The sequence below is a fragment of the Lottia gigantea genome (assembly GCF_000327385.1).
Source record: "Lottia gigantea unplaced genomic scaffold LOTGIsca_18, whole genome shotgun sequence".
Classification (NCBI taxonomy): domain Eukaryota; kingdom Metazoa; phylum Mollusca; class Gastropoda; family Lottiidae; genus Lottia; species Lottia gigantea.
In genome coordinates, this window is record NW_008708301.1 from 1,472,850 (window position 1) to 1,494,630 (window position 21,781).

The 21,781-nt window shown below is 32.5% G+C and overlaps 2 protein-coding genes across 2 annotated transcripts in view; both read right to left on the reverse strand.

Annotated features, from left to right (window-relative positions):
• Positions 1-1,184: 1,184 nt before the first annotated feature.
• LOTGIDRAFT_231208 (hypothetical protein) lies at positions 1,185-9,663 on the reverse strand. Its single transcript, XM_009052227.1, has 16 exons — positions 9,586-9,663; positions 8,973-9,274; positions 8,545-8,693; positions 8,098-8,350; positions 7,623-7,725; positions 7,325-7,418; positions 6,993-7,085; positions 6,746-6,787; positions 6,457-6,535; positions 6,182-6,241; positions 5,845-6,021; positions 5,582-5,720; positions 5,147-5,331; positions 4,153-4,293; positions 1,890-2,035; positions 1,185-1,553 (listed from the first exon to the last, which is right to left on the reverse strand). Exons 1-16 carry the CDS (start codon positions 9,623-9,625, stop codon positions 1,190-1,192), a joined length of 2,367 nt encoding a protein of 788 aa, XP_009050475.1. The 5' UTR covers positions 9,626-9,663; the 3' UTR covers positions 1,185-1,189.
• A 1,228-nt stretch (positions 9,664-10,891) lies between these two features.
• The window catches only part of LOTGIDRAFT_231209 (hypothetical protein), a gene marked incomplete at its 5' end in the record, with an annotated part of 50,937 nt that continues 40,047 nt past the window's right edge, over positions 10,892-21,781 (reverse strand). Inside the window, 20 exons of the mRNA XM_009052228.1 lie at positions 10,892-11,206; positions 11,611-11,750; positions 12,094-12,243; positions 12,532-12,604; positions 12,949-13,057; positions 13,227-13,365; positions 13,599-13,775; positions 14,241-14,300; positions 14,720-14,804; positions 14,906-14,956; positions 15,233-15,328; positions 15,501-15,597; positions 15,792-15,897; positions 16,136-16,382; positions 16,910-17,067; positions 17,632-17,945; positions 19,819-20,000; positions 20,240-20,379; positions 20,620-20,760; positions 20,878-20,950. Coding sequence (XP_009050476.1) covers positions 10,969-11,206; positions 11,611-11,750; positions 12,094-12,243; positions 12,532-12,604; positions 12,949-13,057; positions 13,227-13,365; positions 13,599-13,775; positions 14,241-14,300; positions 14,720-14,804; positions 14,906-14,956; positions 15,233-15,328; positions 15,501-15,597; positions 15,792-15,897; positions 16,136-16,382; positions 16,910-17,067; positions 17,632-17,945; positions 19,819-20,000; positions 20,240-20,379; positions 20,620-20,760; positions 20,878-20,950 — 2,776 coding nt within the window. The 3' untranslated portion in view covers positions 10,892-10,968. The remainder of the gene's footprint in view (positions 11,207-11,610; positions 11,751-12,093; positions 12,244-12,531; positions 12,605-12,948; positions 13,058-13,226; positions 13,366-13,598; positions 13,776-14,240; positions 14,301-14,719; positions 14,805-14,905; positions 14,957-15,232; positions 15,329-15,500; positions 15,598-15,791; positions 15,898-16,135; positions 16,383-16,909; positions 17,068-17,631; positions 17,946-19,818; positions 20,001-20,239; positions 20,380-20,619; positions 20,761-20,877; positions 20,951-21,781) is intronic.

Consider the following 21,781-nt stretch of genomic DNA (forward strand, 5'->3'; position numbering starts at 1 on the left):
ATAAGTTTTACAATGCTCCACAACGCTCAAAACCGTTATAAACCAATTTATGAAAATTGTAAAAAAGTAGGCTAAATGTTACACCAATACTGAAAGGCCTCATTGAAATATTGCTACTTACTGTTGGGACTACAAACATATAATTGAATTCAAGTAAATAAATTGTGACATGTGTCAAGTGACAGATGTTGAAAGAATAACCCATGAATTAAATTGAATATATTATATTACATCAATATTATATCAAAGGATAAGGTAATATATACGAGAAATGTATGGAGACGACATGCAAATTCCGATGATTCTCGCAAATTAATTTCATATGAATATTCAAACCATAGTCGTAATAATCCAATGTATAGAACAGACAGATCTACTAGAGCTAGTACTGTCAGAAAGAACATGGTTGGTGATGACCGAAGTCGTTTTCTTACTAGCACAATAAGAGACAAGATATTCCCCACACTTCCAAAAAGTATTAAAATTGGCGAACACAACCTCCATATCCACATAGCAGCTTTATATTCTGTATATTCAGTAAAACTCGAATTGATGACGATCTTGAAGGCTTGTATGTTTCTGTTCCACTCCATATTGGGTTCTCTTTGTTGTGACTAGGGCCTCTATCCTGACCAAATTTCCCTCATTGCACACCTGATGTCGTTTGTCTGACAATTGCAGAAAGAAAAGTAGGACGTAAAACTCCAATATATCTCATTATCATAGAAATGTGCCGAAAATCATTACTATACACAGCAACTTTCAATTCGTTTTGCTTTTATTAGCCGAGTGAGATGTGTTAGGTGTTTAGTAAATTGAAAATTAAGGCTCTAACCCACAAATAAATAAAAAAAAGACAAATGGAATATTGTTAGACTATTGTCACTTTCATGACCGTCATTAATATGCATGTATATGATATGTTCTAAAGCATGATATCCGAGGTCATATTAGCCCTCGACTGTAGCATGAACTCATATCACTTTTTAATGTGAATATAAATATCTTGCTAGTATGTTTACCTCCACCTGAGCTGGGCCACTAAATTGGTCTGGAATGGTGTTTTATAGAGTCTTTGGTCTCGCTGACTGCCAGCTCCATCAGATCGTAAATCAAATACCTAGACAACTCTTTTACTTTAAGGGATCATGAGGCGATGTCCACAATACCAAAATTTACAGTGAAAAAATTACTGGAACAATTTTATTAATAAGAAACTCGTCATGAGTATAAAATAGGTAATTGCAGGTTTAAATATAGTAACACTATCATTAGGTGTAGTTCTGGGTACAGACTGTGTACTACTGGGTGGTACAGCTGTAGTAGTTGTTAGTTCTACAGGTAAAGTTACGGTAGATAAACCATTGGAGCTTATCACATAATCCATAACTCTACTTTCACCATTCACAACATAGTGAAATTTCCCTTTATGGTTGGGACTTCCCATCAAAGTGAGCTCAATTCCATTTGCAACCATTGTTATGTTCTCTACCCTTTGTTTTGACATCGGTACCCATTTACCAACATCTCCAATAAGACGAACCTCAGACCCTCTGGATAATAAAAACATTTAATATTGATTATCAAAAGAATTAAACTCATACCACGAAATTTATTTTGATCCAATGTAGTAGATCTTTATAAGGATACATACAGTCTTATTTGTACCTGGTACCATCCAATAGGAGCATTCAATAACCACAAGGTTTACCGCTCCAAAATATTTAATTCATGGTGGAACTAGCTATCAGTGGTTTTGCTGTTATATGAATTGCCCTTTTCTACATTGCAAATCATTACATCGGTAGTTTTGATGAACGTCTTGATTGACTAGTCAAAAAGTCAAAAAGACCATGGGCTAGCTATGAGCCTGACACGACTATACCTACCTATGAGAGATTGAAGGGGTGGTGTAAATCAAACAGAAATACGGTTCTGTCGCTGTACAGTTGGATAATTTATAAGGCATGTCTTCTGTAAAGGGGTGAATTTTTGTCGAATTACTCCACATCCAGAAACTTTGATTCTGTGGAAACTTAAAAAAATATCATATAATTAGTTATATATTAACATCTTTTGTATATTCAATAGATGAATTTATTGCTGAGAAATACCTCTATCATCTCTTCACAATTAAGTAAATTCATTTTTATCGTCCTATCATAGTCTCTTTAAACAAACACCACCACTTTATGTAGACCAGATTATGCAGATTACATGCACAGTCCTTAAGGGCCTAAACCTCGCAAGGTTCTAAAGGGGGTAGCTTAGAGCCTTTAACGTCCTCTTTAATAAATCATCCATGCTTGGAGCCAAACAAAGGAGCCAGAAAACTTCCTTTCCAAAAGCCTAAACTAGAGAGCTTATTTCTAGAGAGAAGATTGATGTAGAAAGATGGACAGACGTATTCATAATCTTTATGAGTATAGATCTTCTAAAATATGTGAGATCTATGCGTTTAGGTGCTTCTAGATCCATGGGTATGGGGTCGTCCTGGAGGATTTAACCTGGGGATACAGAATAACACGGCATAAAATATCCATTTCGTGGCATGGGTATGGAGGTCTGAAATTCCTTGATTTAAAACCTGAACTTTGCTTGCTTTCCCGTATAGAAGAAGAACTATCTTAACCATTCATTGTGGTGGTTAAGATATAAAACACACATAAAACTTGATCAATCCAGAGATTATGTCAACACACTAAAATTTGTATCTAAATACATTGTTGGTATGGTCGCATATCTTACCAAGAGTGCACCAAACAGATGGGAAGGCGTTTGTAGAGAAGCGAATAAGTTTAAATAAATATGATGCTGTGCACATTTTAGAACTATAATAAAGACATCCAAATATGAAATTTGGCATTAAGCCAGTATTTGAGACTAGATATAATATTGACATACCTTGTCATTAAAGAGAAATGATAGTCAGATTCAGACCAGTTATAATACTGACATACCTTGTTATTAAAGAGAAGTGTTAGATTCAGATTCAGACTGGTTATAATATTGACATTCCTTGTCATTAAAGAGAAGTGGCAGATTCAGATTCAGACTAGTTATAATATTGACATACCTTGTTATTTAAGAGCAGTGATAGTCAGATTCAGACTAGTTATAATATTGACATACCTTGTTATTTAAGAGCAGTGATAGTCAGATTCAGACTGGTTATAATATTGACACACCTTGTTAATTAAGAGCAGTGATAGTCAGATTCAGAATAGTTATAATATTGACATACTTTGTCATTAAAGAGCAGTGATAGATTCAGATTCAGACTAGTTATAATATTGACATACCTTGTCATTAAAGAGCAGTGATAGTCAGATTCAGACTAGTTATAATATTGACATACCTTGTTATTAAAAAGCAGTTACAGGGTCGGATTGAGACTAGTTATAATATTGACATACCTTGTTATTAAAGAGCAGTGATTGATTCAGATTCAGACTGGTTATAATATTGACATACCTTGTCATTAAAGAGCAGTGATAGATTCAGATTCAGACTAGTTATAATATTGACATACCTTGTTATTAAAGAGCAGTGATAGATTCAGATTGAGACTAGTTATAATATTGACATACCTTGTTATTAACGAGCAGTGATAGTCAGATTGAGACTAGTTATAATATTGACATACCTTGTTATGAAAGAGAAGTGATAGTCAGATTGAGACTAGTTATAATATTGACATACCTTGTTATTAAAGAGCAGTGATAGTCAGATTGAGACTAGTTATAATATTGACATACCTTGTTATTTAAGAGCAGTGATAGTCAGATTGAGACTAGTTATAATATTGACATACCTTGTTATTAAAGAGCAGTGATAGTCAGATTGAGACTAGTTATAATATTGACATACCTTGTTATTAAAGAGCAGTGATAGTCAGATTGAGACTAGTTATAATATTGACATACCTTGTTATTAAAGAGCAGTGATAGTCAGATTCAGACTGGTTATAATATTGACATACCATGTTATTAAAGAGCAGTGATAGTCAGATTAAGACTAGTTATAATATTGACATATCTTGTTATTAAAGAGCAGTGATAGTCAGATTTAGACTAGTTATAATATTGACATACCTTGTTATTAAAGAGAAGTGATAGATTCAGATTGAGACTAGTTATAATATTGACATACCTTGTTATTAAAAAGAAGTGATGGTTTTAGATCAATATCTTCTGTTGTAGTAAGTATACCGATACCAAATGTAAAATTACTGATGATTGTTTGTGTTGATAGTAAATCACCTGTTGGTATGTCCGATGAATTCAGCGCCATCTGGAGTATAAAGTATAATCAAAATATAACGATGAAAGTAATTGAAAGAGTATATAAGTAAAATGTAACTCGTGTGGTTAACTTTTCCTAGAGATATACTTTTGGATGAAAAATACATAAATAGGCATTTACCATTTACACTCATTACCCCCACCTATGTCCGTCAGTCCTCCGTCCGTCCATAATTGCTCGTAAATATTCTAGAAGGCACAATTCTTGATTGATTTTGACGAAACTGATGATTGTTTGTAATCACCCAAGGATGAACAATATTGAAAATCAGAAAAATCGACAAATATTAAGTATGACTTATTGCCCTTATTCTTGGAAACGTGTTTAATTTTTAGCTCATAAACACTCCAGAAGGACCAATTCTTAGCGGATTTAGATGAAACTTGGTGTGAGAGTTTGTTATCAACCAAGGATGAACCCTATCGAAAATCAGATGAATTGAAAAATATTGTGTTAGAGTCCTTTCCCTTGTTCTTAAAAACGCGTTCTATTTTAGCCCGAAAACACTCCAGAAGTCCCCACTTCTTGACAGATTTTGATGACACTTCGTAATATTATACAGTTTAAAAGAAGTGTAAGACTGAAGGTTTAGGTAATTGTTACTGTAAGCTTAAAGCCAAATATTTTTGTCTAAAATCAAAGCTGCCAGTGGGCGTATATTACCATGCCTGGCAAGCTATCTTTACTTAAGACGTGAACTTAAAAAGAATACCAATCATAATGTAAGATTTGAACGACATGTTAAAGCGAGGAGTACATATAACAAAACACAAGACAATATTATATATGGAATATATATTACATAATATTGTCTTGTGTTTTGTTATTAATAGTGTAGTACCTTCAATATTTGTGAATCTGAAGCTGTTAAAGGTCTTCCTGGCTTCAAGATAACACCATCTTCACGACAACAATACTGACCAGCAATATGTGGGTTCACCAGATCTACTCTATCACCATCACCGACAACCCCAGTACTCAATGTAGCTATCAAACTTTGAAGAGCGGGGTTTGCTTCAGTCTTATCTGTAATAGATTTTATAAAAATTGCACTAAGAGTAATATGACAGCTAAAACGTTGGCCCAATAAATAAAACGCGAGATGAAGAGAAAATGATATGGTAGAGAATCGAGAAAATATAGGAAACTTTGTGTATTATAGTAAATGATAAAGAAGGCATGAATAGTGCTTTTCTTCCTATTTTTCTGCGCTTTCTGCGACAAAGCACTGTGGATAGAAAGCTAGAGAGACGCTGGTTTCAGAATGTTCACTTACTGTAAATATTACCATCTTCCACAGATCGTGACCAGTATGTATCTTTGAAAGGAGCTAAGCCAAGAGCATGGGCTAAAATGGACGTCGAACCAATGTTCCAATTCCCCTTGTCTTCCATATATCTTCCACTCACTTTCACCTGCAGAATAGATATGTACACACGTTTATAGAACTATCATCATTTCAGGCTGATCTAAGACGATCAATGCTCTGTACACTGTATACGAATCTGATTTTTCTTTATGACCCCTTTAATGCATTACCTGTGTAACTGCTGGTATTTCTAGTGATTGTAAAGCGTGGTTAGGCCAGGAACTGGAGTACTGTATAGATAAACCTAGGTTCTCAGCTGATTTTCCCATATTCACTAACCATTCTCTAGCTAATGTAACACTGCTTCTCAACTCTTCTACATCTAATATTTGTTCCACAAGATCATCCTGTAGAAAGACATAAACAATTATTCTATTAATGAATACAAAAAATTAACAAAGTCATGCCAATACAATTCGGAAATCTAGTATGTAAATACTGATACCCATCGTACTTGAAAAGACTTCAGCAATTGTTAGCATGCAATAAATACGTAAATATTCTTACCATTATAACTAACTTAGCTCCCATATCTTTACTCATGGAAAATATCATATCCCAAAATTTCTGAAAAAAATAATTGTGATATCGCCTGTATTCCAAAAGTGAAAATGGTCCGATTTTGAAACAAAATAAATCATTTTCATAATAAATGTTGCACTTCCAAGATAATATTACATTTTCGAAATTTAAACACATTAACTAAATAAGTATCATTTATATGTTAATATTTTCCATGCCACATCTTTGGATTTTTTTCAAATCTTGAAAAAACAGCCTACCTTTTGTACTGAAATTGCTGTAGTATTAGAAGAAATAAATGTTATGTTTCCAGCTTTAGCGTATAGATTTTCTGGCGACCTTTTAAGAAAGAATATATTATATAAACAAACAATTGCTTATTTGGATTGAAAATGCTCAAACACACTGAAAATGCTGTGATATTATATATTATTGATAGGTTAGGTAACAGCCGTATAAGGCCATATTTCGGTTTGCACAAGGAATAGAAAATCATCATGCATGCATACCATATAGAAATAAAAAAAATATTCCTAAATTTTAACTTACCATTTTCCTATTTTCAATGCTAGAGTTTGATTATCAAAGGCTCTGAAAATATAATAGTATCAATGGATGACAATTAAATGTTTAAGATTTAGGATCATGGAATTCCAATTACGAATATCGTGGTTGTTCAAGTCAAGCGATAGAGAATTTATTAGATACTGATGAAATTCTACTTTCAGTTCATTCTGAGTCAATTAACTCGTAATGGATACAGTTAATCCAAACACTATCATGAAATATAACATACCCTAAACCGCTAGGTAATGCTGTAGAGTTTGGAGCAAAAGAAACCATACCATTTTCATCTCTTTCATACCACCAATCATCTATCTCTATATATCTAAATAATACAAATAAAACTGATACAACCTCTTTCAGATTTAGACATTTTACAGTTTTGTGGCAAGAATGCTCTGTAATAGTCCCTAGCCAAGTATACATAGCTTTGCATAGACTATCACTCAGAACCAAACCGGTACTGTAGATTTGTAACTTTCATTAAACTTATATGTATTTTTTCACCAAAGCAATTCTAAGATACATGTATTCTTTATAGTAGTCTATAATCAGGTTACTTACTGAACAGGTATCTCGGGATAAACAGTCTTCACCACGTCCGATATCACATCTTCATAAGTGTGATTTGACATCATATTATCATAATAATATGAACCTGTAATTTACATCAATATGAATATGGAATAGAAAACAACTCAGAAATGTTTGGATTAAGTTTTTATAATGAATCTGTACCTACTAACAACACTTGCAGATATGTAACGTCACGTAACATAATGTTTTACTTTGACGACTGATCTTGGTGATGTATAGCTTCATTCCCAATATAACAAACAATACACGACGAAAATATATTTACCATAATCGGTCCAGTATCCAAGTGATGACAGGGTGATATCCGGTGTTGTTGGTAATGGTTTCTGATACCAGTTTCTCATAAATTCACCCCATTCAATAAACGCCTGAAATATTTTTTTTATGTTACCGCTTATTGTTTACGAGAAAATGATAAAGAAATACTCAGCCAAGAGCATCTGTTAGTTTGTATCTCCTGTGGAATATATCAATTATTCTCACTCAACTATAACAATTCAAATGATTGAAATGAATGGAGTTTTACGTCCTACTTTTCTGCACCATGTGGGCTAATGAAGACGGAAATATAACAATTCAAGCCATATTATGAATTAGAGAACACCAAAAATTGTTAATATGATTATAAAACTAACTGTTCTGAAGGAATCAAGTAGGTATTGAATTCACCGCAATTATTTTAAAGGTATAGCAAATTAAGGTAGTGAGGTGGTATATATATAACAAATTTACGATCTGACCTGGTTCACGCCATCTGGACTGTAGTACATTACAAAATGTTGTTCATAACCAGCAGGAATAAACTTAATATCATTGCTAACACCAAAATGAAGAGCACCCTGCATATAATAACGTTGTTGCCAGAAATACGAGGAAGCGGTCATGAAGTTATTTAAAGGTGAAAAAACTATAGCATTTCCAGAATCATCAAAAACTGATATTGGACCAGTTCCTGTCAATCCATCGAATATATTAGCTGAGTTCGCCACGAATCTGAAACATAAATATAATTCATACAATAAAACCCTTCATTCTGGACAAAATGTATTTTAAACAGAATATCTACGAAAATATCAATTTTGTACATTCAATCTGTACAACAAGGTGAGGTTTACTGCCAAGTTGAAGATCGTAAACATAGACACCTTATATCAAAATCTTTAAACTTCAAATAAAACTTAACTTACTTTCCAGCTCTACCGAGAACGTGTCCACTCCAATCACCTCCAAACGAAAGATACCCATTTTTAGAAAAAAATGAAACATCGAAATTGGGAAATCCACTGATGGTTCTGTTAACTATATCAGCTGTTACAGTCATATCAACGACAAATTTCTGCAAAAAATATAGCTGCCTCATATGACTAACATTTGAAAGTTTAACCAATCACAGCGATGCTTTATTTTGATCGTTTAGATGTATCAATAAGTCCATAAAGATGGCAACGATTACAAACGTTCGGGTTATCGTGTGTATCTCAATAACGACATAAAAGGTCTTGTGGTTGTACGGCCGTTCTCTTTAAACTACAATACCCTTTAAAGGAGAGTTCTATCAGCTATTTACGTACATAACCAGAGAACTGCATTCATTGCAAACAGTAAAACCATTTACCTGGGAAAATATAGCAACCGGAAGTGACGGATGTTTCCTGATACTGAATTCAATGGGCGTGTTTTCAGCGAAATAAACATACTTGGTAACATCCCAGGTTCCCATATGATCTGTTAGAGTATCACGTTTGGTGTCTGTGATGATAAAAGTATTATTTCGATGGTTGAAATCATCTGAGCTGTAGTATTTATCACCAACATACAGGTAGGCTTGTGCACTGTTCAGTACTTCCTTATTATTTATCTGAACATCATAATATCCGGATTGAGATGTTCGGACCTCAAATGTTGCTGTTGCTAGACCTGGAATAATAATGTCTCAGTAATACATCATTCGTGTAAAACAAAATATTAGGCGAAACGTCCAGAATTATATTAATAAGTTGCTGAGTAATTCATTAGCATTATGTGTACTTCTTATTTTCGATTGAATAGTGGTAGCCGGTGTTATAAATATTAATTCAGACAACAAACGGTTGATTTAATTGAGGGGGATTCCTATGAAAAATATACACATAATACGCGATTCTTAAAGATCAGATTGTATTCTATACGAAACTAGCGTTGTCTTGAATGGTAAAGAGTATTAAAAACATCATAAACACAATACATACCAATGAAATAGTAAACAGCAAGAAATACATGCCAGGCCATTGTGATAAATGGTTAAGAATGTGTCGAAAGCTAATATTTAAAGAAAAATAGATATTGAATGTTGAAATAGTAGCTGATAACAATTCAGTACTCCCTCCATAATCTAAATATTTTAAGATATTATAGGTTAGTTATACAAGATAACATTCGTTATTAGTACATAGTCATAGTCTATTAATTGATTGATTTAATCATATGACCATCTGGAATTATCAATTCACATAGTCAATTTTACATGAATCATGATGAAAGATCATTATAATTTTGGGACAATTTATTTGGCATGTCAGGAACAACACCCCTTGAACACCACAAAGACATTTCAATCACCAACAATAATAATTGGTAATAAATCAAATAAATATCAAATAATAGGTTTTTTTTGTATCTGGGTCATTGAAATTCACTGGTCATGTCACGTGTGTTTTAGATAAAGCTATCTTTAGACAACATTTATCTGAAATTTGAACTTTTTATATCAGAGAAAGACAATCCTAAACAAATGGACCACAAGACATAGAAAATAAGTGGTTGGAATAAGAGAAAGTAAATTGTTTTCGATATTAATTATATGTCTCAATAAAAGATAACAATTTCGAAGACATTTTCACACAACCACCCAAATGTACCTCTTTTAGATCATCAGCACAGACGAGAAAATTGGTCAAATTCAACATTAGCTGTGATATGTTCATGCCAATTGCTAGGCAGAAATCTTGTACTTATCCATTTTAACAGTAGAAAATGATACATTGGCATTGAAATTCTTGCTGTATCCTCGAATTAAGGTGTCAGCCAGTCGACAAGTTGTGTGCAGCATTTCTCAATGCCTTCAAAGATCCCGATAGTTTGTGGCAGGTATCGAAATGATGGGAAATGATATCCGGAGAGTGATAAAAGTAATGGCTGGCCTGGTTAACCGAAACCATGAAAATCGTGTACCTTGTGTAGGTTATGATGTCCCCGATAAACTTTGCGTCTACATTAAAAATGATTTTCGGTAAAACTGCTTCAGTTGTAACAAGCAGGAAGTCGACAAGTTGAGTGCAACATTTCCCGCGAATGACTAAAAAGATCTTGATTTTATTGAGGCTGTGGGTAAAACGCGGGATCGTTTGGTAAAAATCGGTAAATGTCGAAGCCGTCGGTTAGTAACCTCTTTTCCCTCCGCCCCCCTCTCCAAACCTTTTTCCACCAGCTTATATCAGACAAGCTTCGTCTAGCTATTGAATGCTTTGAAATAAGAAAATAATTCAACAACCATATAAAGAATAAGATATGTTTAGTTTCAAAAAGTATTACAGAAGATACACCAATATCATTTATAAACATAAACATACATCTTAACTCGCAAGACATTTTGAACCCAGCACGATAATTCGGGCTGAACCACTGGTACCTAATACACAATTAATAGTATTGGTTTGACCATCAATATTAAAATAGAATGGAACTGATTCTCCTGGTTGACCAGTTATATCTATTGTTAACTCATTAGAATCTTGATTTATTTGAGTTACTCGTTGTGGGGATACTGGTACCCATTTAGAAATCTCTCCTAATATTACTATCTTGTGGTTACTGAAATAGACAAATAAATTTCATTTTATTCGTATAGTGACTAAATCCTGTATCTAAATTTTACTGTTGATTCGTTGACCAAATCTTTTCTACACATAATGTTCGTTAAAAGTTTGAATCCAGGGGCAATGGAATTTTGTTCATCTGTAACGCCTTGAGTAACAATAACATAAACATCGTGTTTTTTTTCATACAGAATTGAAGGAATATAATCGTCTACAATGAAGTTTCATGGATTAATAAAGCTTTTATAAAGCTTTTAGCCATGTACAATACATCTTCCAGGCTAGCAGCAGGTTACAATGACTGCCTTTATCAATAACATCCTAAGTAACTATAATCTATAATTCCACTTCCATGTATGAAATATACTCAATAATTGAGGTAACACATTTCTAACTCACTTGATATGAAAGATTGGTGTAATGTAAAATAAACAAAAATCGACCTTGGTACAAGATGGTGTAAGGCGTAGAGGAGCTTCTTCAGAGAACTCGGTTATACCATCAAGATTTTTCACAGAAAATACCATTAGGTTAGTGTACTAGAAGAAAACAGGTTCAATAATAAACGAAGTAAAATCAGATCATCCTTGTTTGTGTATAAGTGTTAAAAATACATAAAAAAAAAATTCGTATCTTTTGTAAGAAAAGGACATTTTTGTGCTTTGTATCCAAGTCAGAGGCAAGATCAAACCAGTTTGAAAAAATCTCTATCGCATTCACCAAATCAGGCGCCATTTAATTTCTACATTGCTCATTTTCCAGATGTTAAATCTATCCTACTGCTAAACGCATTCCCCTTTGATCTTTATCAATAAAGATGCTAGGTAGATGGATCCTATTTTCTGATATTTCATTGTAGATTTTAATACATAAAAAAATTACCGCAACAAAACCAGCTTTAGCAGGCGTTAAATCGTACATATTACCAATATCTGCTGCTAATATAATACCGAAGTATAAATTCCATGAAGCACCAATTTTAGTATAGGTTGTCCACACTTCACCCATAGGTCCACCTTGACCTAAAGCAGACTGAAATCACAAATACTATTAGATAAGTCTCGTACAAAAGAAAGTGGATATCGTTAAATTTAGGTCTGATCAAAAGAATTTCTCAACTATACTAAAATCAACAGTCCCAATGTCATCGAGTACCTCATCAGCTAACAACCAACCAAACAATAGATCAGTTTGAATGTGTTAACCATGGGGTATCGCTAGTCTCTTCAATTGTTCAGTATAATGTTACTTGGCATATTTTCTTGTTCTGTTTGTCTTAGAGTTGTAAGATTATCGCTATGAAATTTCATTGTAACTCACCTGAAGAATTTGATCATCAATAGCTGTAGCAGGTTTAGAAGGTTTTAATATTAAACCATCAGTATTACAACATCTAAAATATATCATAAACTATTTATAGAATAATCTGATCATCAATAGCTGTAGCAGGTTTAGAAGGTTTTAATATTAAACCATCAGTATTACAACATCTAAAATATATCATAAACTATTTATAGAATATTCTGATCATCAATAGCTATATCATTACAACACGTAAAACAAAGATCAAGATTCGTGAAAGCAAGCATTATAATCTGAACGAATTTCATGTTTCAAGGGAAGTAACTGGTAACACAATTGTAACTTTCAACAAATTAAATGTGGTGTTGTTTGATCTTTTGAACATTTTGACAATCTGATCATAAAAATTTCAATTGACTCGGAATTTTTACATACCTCATGATTAATGTAGCATTACTGCGACCAATTTTATCACTAGGTCCAACTGGTCCAGTACTGAGAGTTGCTACGGCTGCATTCAAGGCGTAATATGGTTCAGATCTGCCTGTAAAACAACGTACAGTAATAATTACTATAGCTCTACCCAAGCAAGGGTTGCTCTAGGATCTAAGAAACATAAGATATTAAAAAGATATAAATGAAAAAAGTGAAGTACTGTAAGTAGCTTTGAATAACAACATTACGTAAGATCTCAAATGTTTCACGATACATACCATAAGGATTTCCAGTTTGGTTTGTGGTCGTCCAAAAATTATCTTTGAAAGGGGCAACTCCCATTGCGTAAGCAAACATTGATGAGATACCAATACGCCATTGCTCTTGTCCTGGAGAATAATCTGTACTTACTCGAGCCTGGAATTATTATATAGTAATAAATACACTTTTTGCAGACCATAGGTATATCATAGAAGGGTCCTTGTAAAGAACATTATATTGATATATAATTTCAGAAAACTGCTCTGAATGATAGTTATCCTAACTTGGTGTTTACATTGCAACATTACATTCAACAATTTTGGGCAATGTATCGCACATGACACACATTGACAACATTTGTAACATTTCCACACAGCTTTTACATTTACCTGGGTAACTACGGGAATTTCTAAACTGATCATGGCTTCGCGTGTTAATGACATACAATACTGTATAGTAATACCATTCTTCTCTGCTGCTGAACCCATCTGTTTTAACCATGTTGTACCCAAATCTATGTCTGTTTGTAATTCTTTCAATCTTAAAAATTCATCATTCAGCCAGTCCTGGACAAAGAAAATATACATGGACATTGATATTCCAAAGTGTTTCCCCTTTTTCTTTCTGAAAACGTAATCTATGATCCAGGAAATATTAAAATTTAGAGGTCAATCTTTCAGAGCAAAGAACCTTCTACTACCCTAAGTTATTAAATTCTTGAAACCTTTTTAAATAGCAATTATGTCTAGACGCAGTAATGTTATGTTCCAATTATTAAGTATCTGATCCATTACTCGTAATTTAATAAATATATGGATTTATGTTATGATATATCAACATGTATACAAATCACTTAATACCCCTTCAACCGTACGAATGAGGAATTAACATTGTTGTCATGCGCTTTAAAGTATGGTAACAAATTATCCACAACCACACCTCTCGTCAAAAACAGCCTTTACTTTTGATAGCCACCAGAAATTGATTTATGACTTTTTGTACTATCAAATTAAGAAAATAATAAAATGTACCTGTTCATATGTAACCAATCCCCATTTCTTAGCTTCAACAAACAGATCATCCCAAAATTTCTGAAACAATATTGTAATTTAACGCAATTTTATTCTGCGGTTAAATAGAACACATTGGATATAAACACCACTGCAACATATGCAAGGTGTCTTAAAATACCTTGAAATAGATTGAACTACGCTCAGGGAATTGGGGTTGAATTATTTTGTGATTTGCTGAAATCATACCCGTCAAGAATATAGACTGTGGTAAAGGCAGATGGAGGTCACAAAAATGCTCAAGGAGAATATTTAATAAATAAATATTCTGAATCACTTTTAGCGAATGTATTTTAGTTAATATTGTGGAAGTGGTGACTCCAATTTCGAAACACCCAGTATTTTATATGTGATATATACAGATTGGTAATAGATTTAAACAAGACTTTAATATATTGAGCATGACCCGCGTTATATTTAATATTTTTTTATGTCCATACCTGTTCGATTGGTAAAGCTCTCAATGGCCCCTTCACAAAATCATATTTACCACCATTCTGTTTGGCATACACAGTATCTGGGGACCTTGTATGAAAAATAAAAGGTTAAAAAGGATTATAAAACTTAATGAACAGACATAGATATCAGCATTGATAATAATATAAATATTATCGAATATTTCTTACCAAAATCTGTTGTGAGCATTGACCAGGAGGCCTGTTTTATTATAAACATATCTGAAATGAAGAAAACAATTACATTATAATGTCGTATATTTGAAGCGTAAATTCAGGAAGACCTTGCTAATTAAAGTTGTTGAAATGTTTAAAGTGCATTAAATTACATCTGGTGCAATGAATACTTGATGGAAAACCCAGACTTATTCTGACATTAAGCATACATCGTTTACCGGATGTAATTTTTCAGGGGTTTTATCAATCAGATTATGATTACAAGATTGATATAGATATTCAAATATAACCAAAAAGTTCTGAAATATTCAAGAAACTTACTGCATGCCATTAGGAAAGATATCAGGTCGAGAAACCCATTCTTTAACCCCATTCAATAATCCTTTATAGTACCACCAGGAATCATATTGTACATATCTACGGAAAAGGATTGAACAAAACAGCTTTGATTAATAAAAGCGCATATTTAACAAGGATTTGAAAATTGTTTATAGGTATACGAAATAAACGCCACCAATATAATATCTAACGTCGTTTACAGTACCACAAATCCAGCACTAAGAAACTTCTTTTCAAAAGCACTTCCTACCTGTAGGGAATTTTAAGCTGATCAGCATATGCTTTCACATCTAAAATAGTATCTTCGTAGTTCTTATTATCTTCCGTTTTATAATAATAATAGGCACCTAAATACAGATTTACAACAAGTATCAACCAATAATTGATGTACTTTGCTTTGTACATTTTCTTTATTGTGTTTCACTGCACTGTTCGTAACATAAAATATTGTACACATTTTAAAACCTGTTGAAAGTACTGTGCACATTTTACATCGAGTTTTATTCAACTTTTATGTTTTACCAAAGATAATTAGACTTACCATTATCTGTCCAATAACCAAGATAATTTATTGTTAAATCAGATTTAACATATTGGTCATGTCTATTATATCTGTATCTTAAATATTCACCCCAGCCTTCAAATGCCTATAATGAAACAATCCCATGAAATTGACATTTTTAGTTTCAGCCACATATTAATCTGGAATGTTTCCATTACCATCAGATGTCTTACCATGCTGGCCACAACAATAACATGTCAAATAGAACTTTAATGAAATCTGAAACCAAATATAGGTTCAGGACACTTGGAATGCCCAACTTGTTTCTTCCTCATGGCATAAAAGACTTCCTGATTTCAAAATTAATCGTAAAGAAATGCTACCTTATTGATGCCTTTATTACTATAATATACGACTGTTTCTACAATATGTCCTGCTGGTACTTCATCCACTAAACCCATGGTACCCCAGTGAACTTCCCCACCAACATCTAATACAGATTCATGATAGACTGATGTAGACATAAAGTTATTAGCTGATGATATTATTACTGTATTACCAGACTCATCAAACACAGCTAATGGACCTCCTTCGATACCATAGTTGATATTAGTTCCTGAAAATGTCCAACTGCAAAAGAAGAAAATATGACATTATTGTAGAAAATTATAAAATCGTAGACAACATTTTATGTTAAGCAATAACAATAGCAAGTTGTTCTTGAAATTACAATAGTTTGTTAAGGTACATTCATGTCTACTTAGAACTGAAACTTGGTACTTTTGTAAGTAATTTTTGATCGGTGAGAGAAATTAAGGTCTGCGTTACAAATATTTCGTGTTTCTTCCAGTCTTTTCATAATTCTTGACACGGGTCTATCAAACTTTTAAATTTTATAATATTTTAATAGAGTTTCCCCTGTAATTTGGATCTGCAAAATGTGTCAGTAACACTAAGGTTTTAAATTATTACAACAAATCGCTTGGATTGTACTAGTTATATTATAACTCTAGAAATATTAACAGATTTCTTAGAATGTTTGTTCTATATACTCATCATCAAAAGGTAACAATTCAAAGATCCGAAACAAACGAAAAGAAACATATACAAGTTAATTTATATACATTATTTAAATAGAAATGAAGAAAGTAACATACTTTCCAACTTTCTTTGAAGTATCTCCAAACATGATACCACCGTATGATAAATAACCAAGATTAGGTGGTATATAATCAAAGACTGTAAACCCGGGAAAAGATGAAATGGTATAGTCAGTGTTACCAGTCGATGTTTTAGAGGCACCGTTAATATAATTCTACAATATACAATATACCAAAATCTGGATTTGATTTTAACCAATTTTATTTGTCTATATATTGATTATAGCATGCCATGGGGTGAGTAAATAAAATCAAAATCCAATCGTATGGTGCAATCAAATCCAGATTGTGTCACGTACTTGCCCATTTTCTTTCGCGTGTTTCCAAACATCATGCCACCATAGGATAAAAAGCCCAGCGACTGCATGTCTACATCAAATTTAAAGCCCGGGAAAGATGATATTGTATGATCTGTATATCCTACACTTGTCTTACTAGCACCATTGATATAAAGCTAAAGCAGGGAAAAAGAAAAAAACTTTCATGATAGCTTGCCAAACGATTATTTGCAGACGTTCATAAAATAACTGTTCAGTTTACATTTAAACCAATCAACAATATGGACCAAAATAAACAAGGATTTAATCTATAATTTGCTCATTTGAAGAATCTACTATTGAACCAACGGGTACGTAAAAAACAGCCAATAGTATCTTGAAAGAACGTAATCAATAGCATTATTTACATCTGCATAGCAAGCATAATCTTTAGTAACTTACCTGACCAAATATAACAAACGGTATTTGATGGTCATTGTAAGTTTTAATATAAGCTGTAATATTACTACTACCAGCTTGATAATAAAAATTAATTCTCGTCCATAGTCCTATTTTATCGCTACCAGAATCAGATGTAGTTGTTGTTAGTTTCAGATCTTTACCACTAACAAATTTATGACCATCAGTAAAGAAGAATGTAGGAGCACTGTTAAACCATGTTATATTATTGATACTGATTGAATAACTACCATCAGTAACAATTTTGATATTGAATCCATCAGTCGAGTCATACCATTTGGGCTTTTCACATGGTGCTACAAGATAAACGATATAATGCCACTACAGTCAGACGAGAAGCCATCTCTACCCACAAAGCCGCCATTTCACACTGGCATAAAATCCTACATTATACCATGATCTTAATAGAAGATTCTCAGCAGTGTTGAAATATAGAATATGTAAAATATATTAGAAATGAAACTTTGGTTAATAGGCCACCGGAAGATAAAGAAATTTGTATGTGCCATTATTCAAGTAATTTGGATTGAAATAATATATGTCTATATATATCCAGGAAGCAAAGGTCCTTTATGGTATAAATAAATACTTTCACTTTACCTAATTGGACTGTTGAAAATAAGCTTAAGAATACCAGAACCATCCTCAGTTCCATCTTTGAGTTCTGAACGATGACTCTTTCCTTGATCACTGTTTTATTAACATATCTTATATCTTACATATAGTCCTGTGATAAAGCTAGTTTTATCATAACATCAGTTTGATATAGTTCTTATCAATATAATAATCAACTTAAGATAACAATACAATTATAACAAATCGTAATTCCACTCGTTTTTTTTATTAAGACCTTGAAGTACTTTGAAAAAAAAGGTTATAGGCCTAGTTAGATTTCGAGAAAGGAGAACCGGTCCTTGGCAATGATCTTTACCAGATTATCGGAGGGTATCATGAGCGATTTATTGAAAATCATTGGACTTTCAAGCGTCGACTGACATAAGAACTGTAAACCATGGGTTACAGAATCTCAAATGTTTTTCCAAAATACAAATGCATGTAGATATTCTTATCTCCATGGTGGTCTCCATCTACTGGACAGTTTTTATTTTGTTAGCTTTCACAGAATCTGGTTAAGGTTAGACGTTTGCGAGCGGTTATTTGGTCATGAACTGATTTGTTTAAGTATGCTGTGAATTTTATTTCTGCCTTTCTTGATATGCGACTATCATCTTTACAAACACTTTACACGAATTTTTCTTGTAAACAATTATAATTGGGACAGACTATCTTGATTGCTCGATTGCTGGTGGTATTGCATGGGATACTAGATGGGCTACTCCTGGATTATGTTCAATATTACGTCATGTGAGTCTTGCTGTATTTAGTGTCTCAATTCAGCTGGCAGTTGGCTTTTCTATATTGGCGAGGTTCATATTCTAGCAAAGCAGTTTCTTTGCACTCAATAGCGGTCAGGGTAAGATCGCATTGGCTGAATGGTCGTCCTTGTTGTAACGATAAGATACAGGTTTGTCTTTGTTTTTATTATTCTTCGTTTCTTTGTAGTAGTGTTTTAGACATGTCTAACATTGAATTGTGTAAATCATGTTTGAGTTTTCACACGTTAGGTATTCCTGAATCTTGTCGAAATACTTGAGAAGTCTTCATGGCAGAGTTGGGAACGTTTGCCTTTGAAAGGACGAAGGGCTTCCATGTATTCAAAGATTCCAGATACGTTTAAGCATTGAATTGAAACGACCGAGGCTTATCTCTATACCGGATTGTTTTCGACCCGTGTCTATCCTAGACAGGACTCTCAGTAACCCAGAAGCATTATCGATAAATCAATGACAATATAAAATTTTAAATTAAAAGATAAAAATGATGATTTAATTATGGAAGAAATGAAATAAAATTTGAAATAATGAGTAGTTTATTTATATAAAATCTTACACGAATAAATAACAATTCAAATACAATATCATATCACACAGGAAAAGTAATAAATATACAATGGATTAATGGTTAAAAACAAAATATATTGTTTTCACAATCTCTATAAGAGAATTAATAAGAAACACATACTAATCAATATCGATAGATAATAGTTGTTTGACTAGGTAACGATACATTTAGAAGCAAGAACATGCATACGACCTGAACCACTGGTACCTAATACACAATTAATAGTATTGGTTTGACCATCAATATTAAAATAGAATGGAACTGATTCTCCTGGTTGACCAGTTATATCTATTGTTAACTCATTAGAATCTTGATTTATTTGAGTTACTCGTTGTGGGGATACTGGTACCCATTTAGAAATCTCTCCTAATATTACTATCTTGTGGTTACTAAAAACAAAGAAAATTCCATGGTTAATATATGAAATGCTAACCATGACCAAAATTAACCCTTCATACATCTGAGTCGTGAAAACCAGATGGTAAATATAACAATATGATTGCGGATATAAACAAATGAGCGTCCAATTTGATTTTAAGTTTCAATGTTTTTAATTTTTTTTTCAACAAAATTCACCTATTACAGCAAATATAAACATATTGCGATGACCTACTGATACCCCACCTACCCTATAGTAAGGACTGGTGATACATAATACAAACAGAAATCTACTGTTGTACAACCAGTTGTTATGTCTATTGTTGAAATGTTAGAGAACACTGTTAAAGTTGTAGGCCTATCCATTTCAAATACCACCAATTCTTCAATCTAAGATAGAGAGGTTGATTTAGAGTCATAAAAGGGTCAAATGAGGGCATTCACAACTGGAATGTGAATAGTTAAAAAAGGCATTACATGGAAAGAAAAAAAATTTCTATATTTCCTGTATTAACAAAAGTCCTCTTATCCCAATTATATCAATTGTTTGAAATATTTATATGATAGAACAGAGAAAATAAATTTAGAATTTTGTTGTTTATGGAATGAACGAGATTTCATATTACTTACAGTATCAAATCCAGCCTTGAAAGGTGTCAAACTATAAACATTGGACATGTCAGCTGCTAAAATAATACCAAAGTATATTTCACCAATTTTAGAATAAGTTGACCATACTTCACCTTCAGGACCTCCGCTACCTAAAGCTGACTGAAATGTATTTAAATAAACAATATTAACTTGATGATTTATATATTCAGTCTAGACCATTATCTATACAGTTTAATTAAATTGAGAAATAAACAATAACCCGAACGGTGCACTAACCTGAATAATCTGATCATCAATAGCTGTAGCAGGTTTAGAAGGTTTTAATATTAAACCATCAGTATTACAACATCTAAAATATATCATAAACTATTTATAGAATAATCTGATCATCAATAGCTGTAGCAGGTTTAGAAGGTTTTAATATTAAACCATCGGTATTACAACATCTAAAATATATCATAAACTATTTATAGAATAATCTGATCATCAATAGCTGTAGCAGGTTTAGAAGGTTTTAATATTAAACCATCAGTATTACAACATCTAAAATATAGCATAAACTATTTATAGAATAATCTGATCATCAATAGCTGTAGCAGGTTTAGAAGGTTTTAATATTAAACCATCAGTATTACAACATCTAAAATATATCATAAACTATTTATGGAATAATCTGATCATCAATAGCTGTAGCAGGTTTAGAAGGTTTTAATATTAAACCATCAGTATTACAACATCTAAAATATATCATAAACTATTTATAGAATAATCTGATCATCAATAGCTGTTGCAGGTTTAGAAGGTTTTAATATTAAACCATCAGTATTACAACATCTAAAATATATCATAAACTATTTATAGAATAATCTGATCATCAATAGCTGTAGCAGGTTTAGAAGGTTTTAATATTTAACCATCAGTATTACAACATCTAAAATATATCATAAACTATTTATAGAATAATCTGATCATCAATAGCTGTAGCAGGTTTAGAAGGTTTTAATATTAAACCATCAGTATTACAACATCTAAAATATATCATAAACTATTTATAGAATAATCTGATCATCAATAGCTGTAGCAGGTTTAGAAGGTTTTAATATTTAACCATCAGTATTACAACATCTAAAATATATCATAAACTATTTATAGAATAATCTGATCATCAATAGCTGTAGCA

What these genes read in the sequence shown, in the direction of transcription:
- LOTGIDRAFT_231208 (XM_009052227.1), bottom strand. Translation starts at nt 9,625, where the DNA reads ATGGCCTGGCATGTATTTCTTGCTGTTTACTATTTCATTG. An exon ending in TGCTGTTTACTATTTCATTG is followed by an intron (nt 9,275 to 9,585) that starts GTATGTATTGTG and finishes TTATTATTCCAG; the next exon opens with GTCTAGCAACAGCAACATTT. An exon ending in CGGTTGCTATATTTTCCCAG is followed by an intron (nt 8,694 to 8,972) that starts GTAAATGGTTTT and finishes TATTTTTTGCAG; the next exon opens with AAATTTGTCGTTGATATGAC.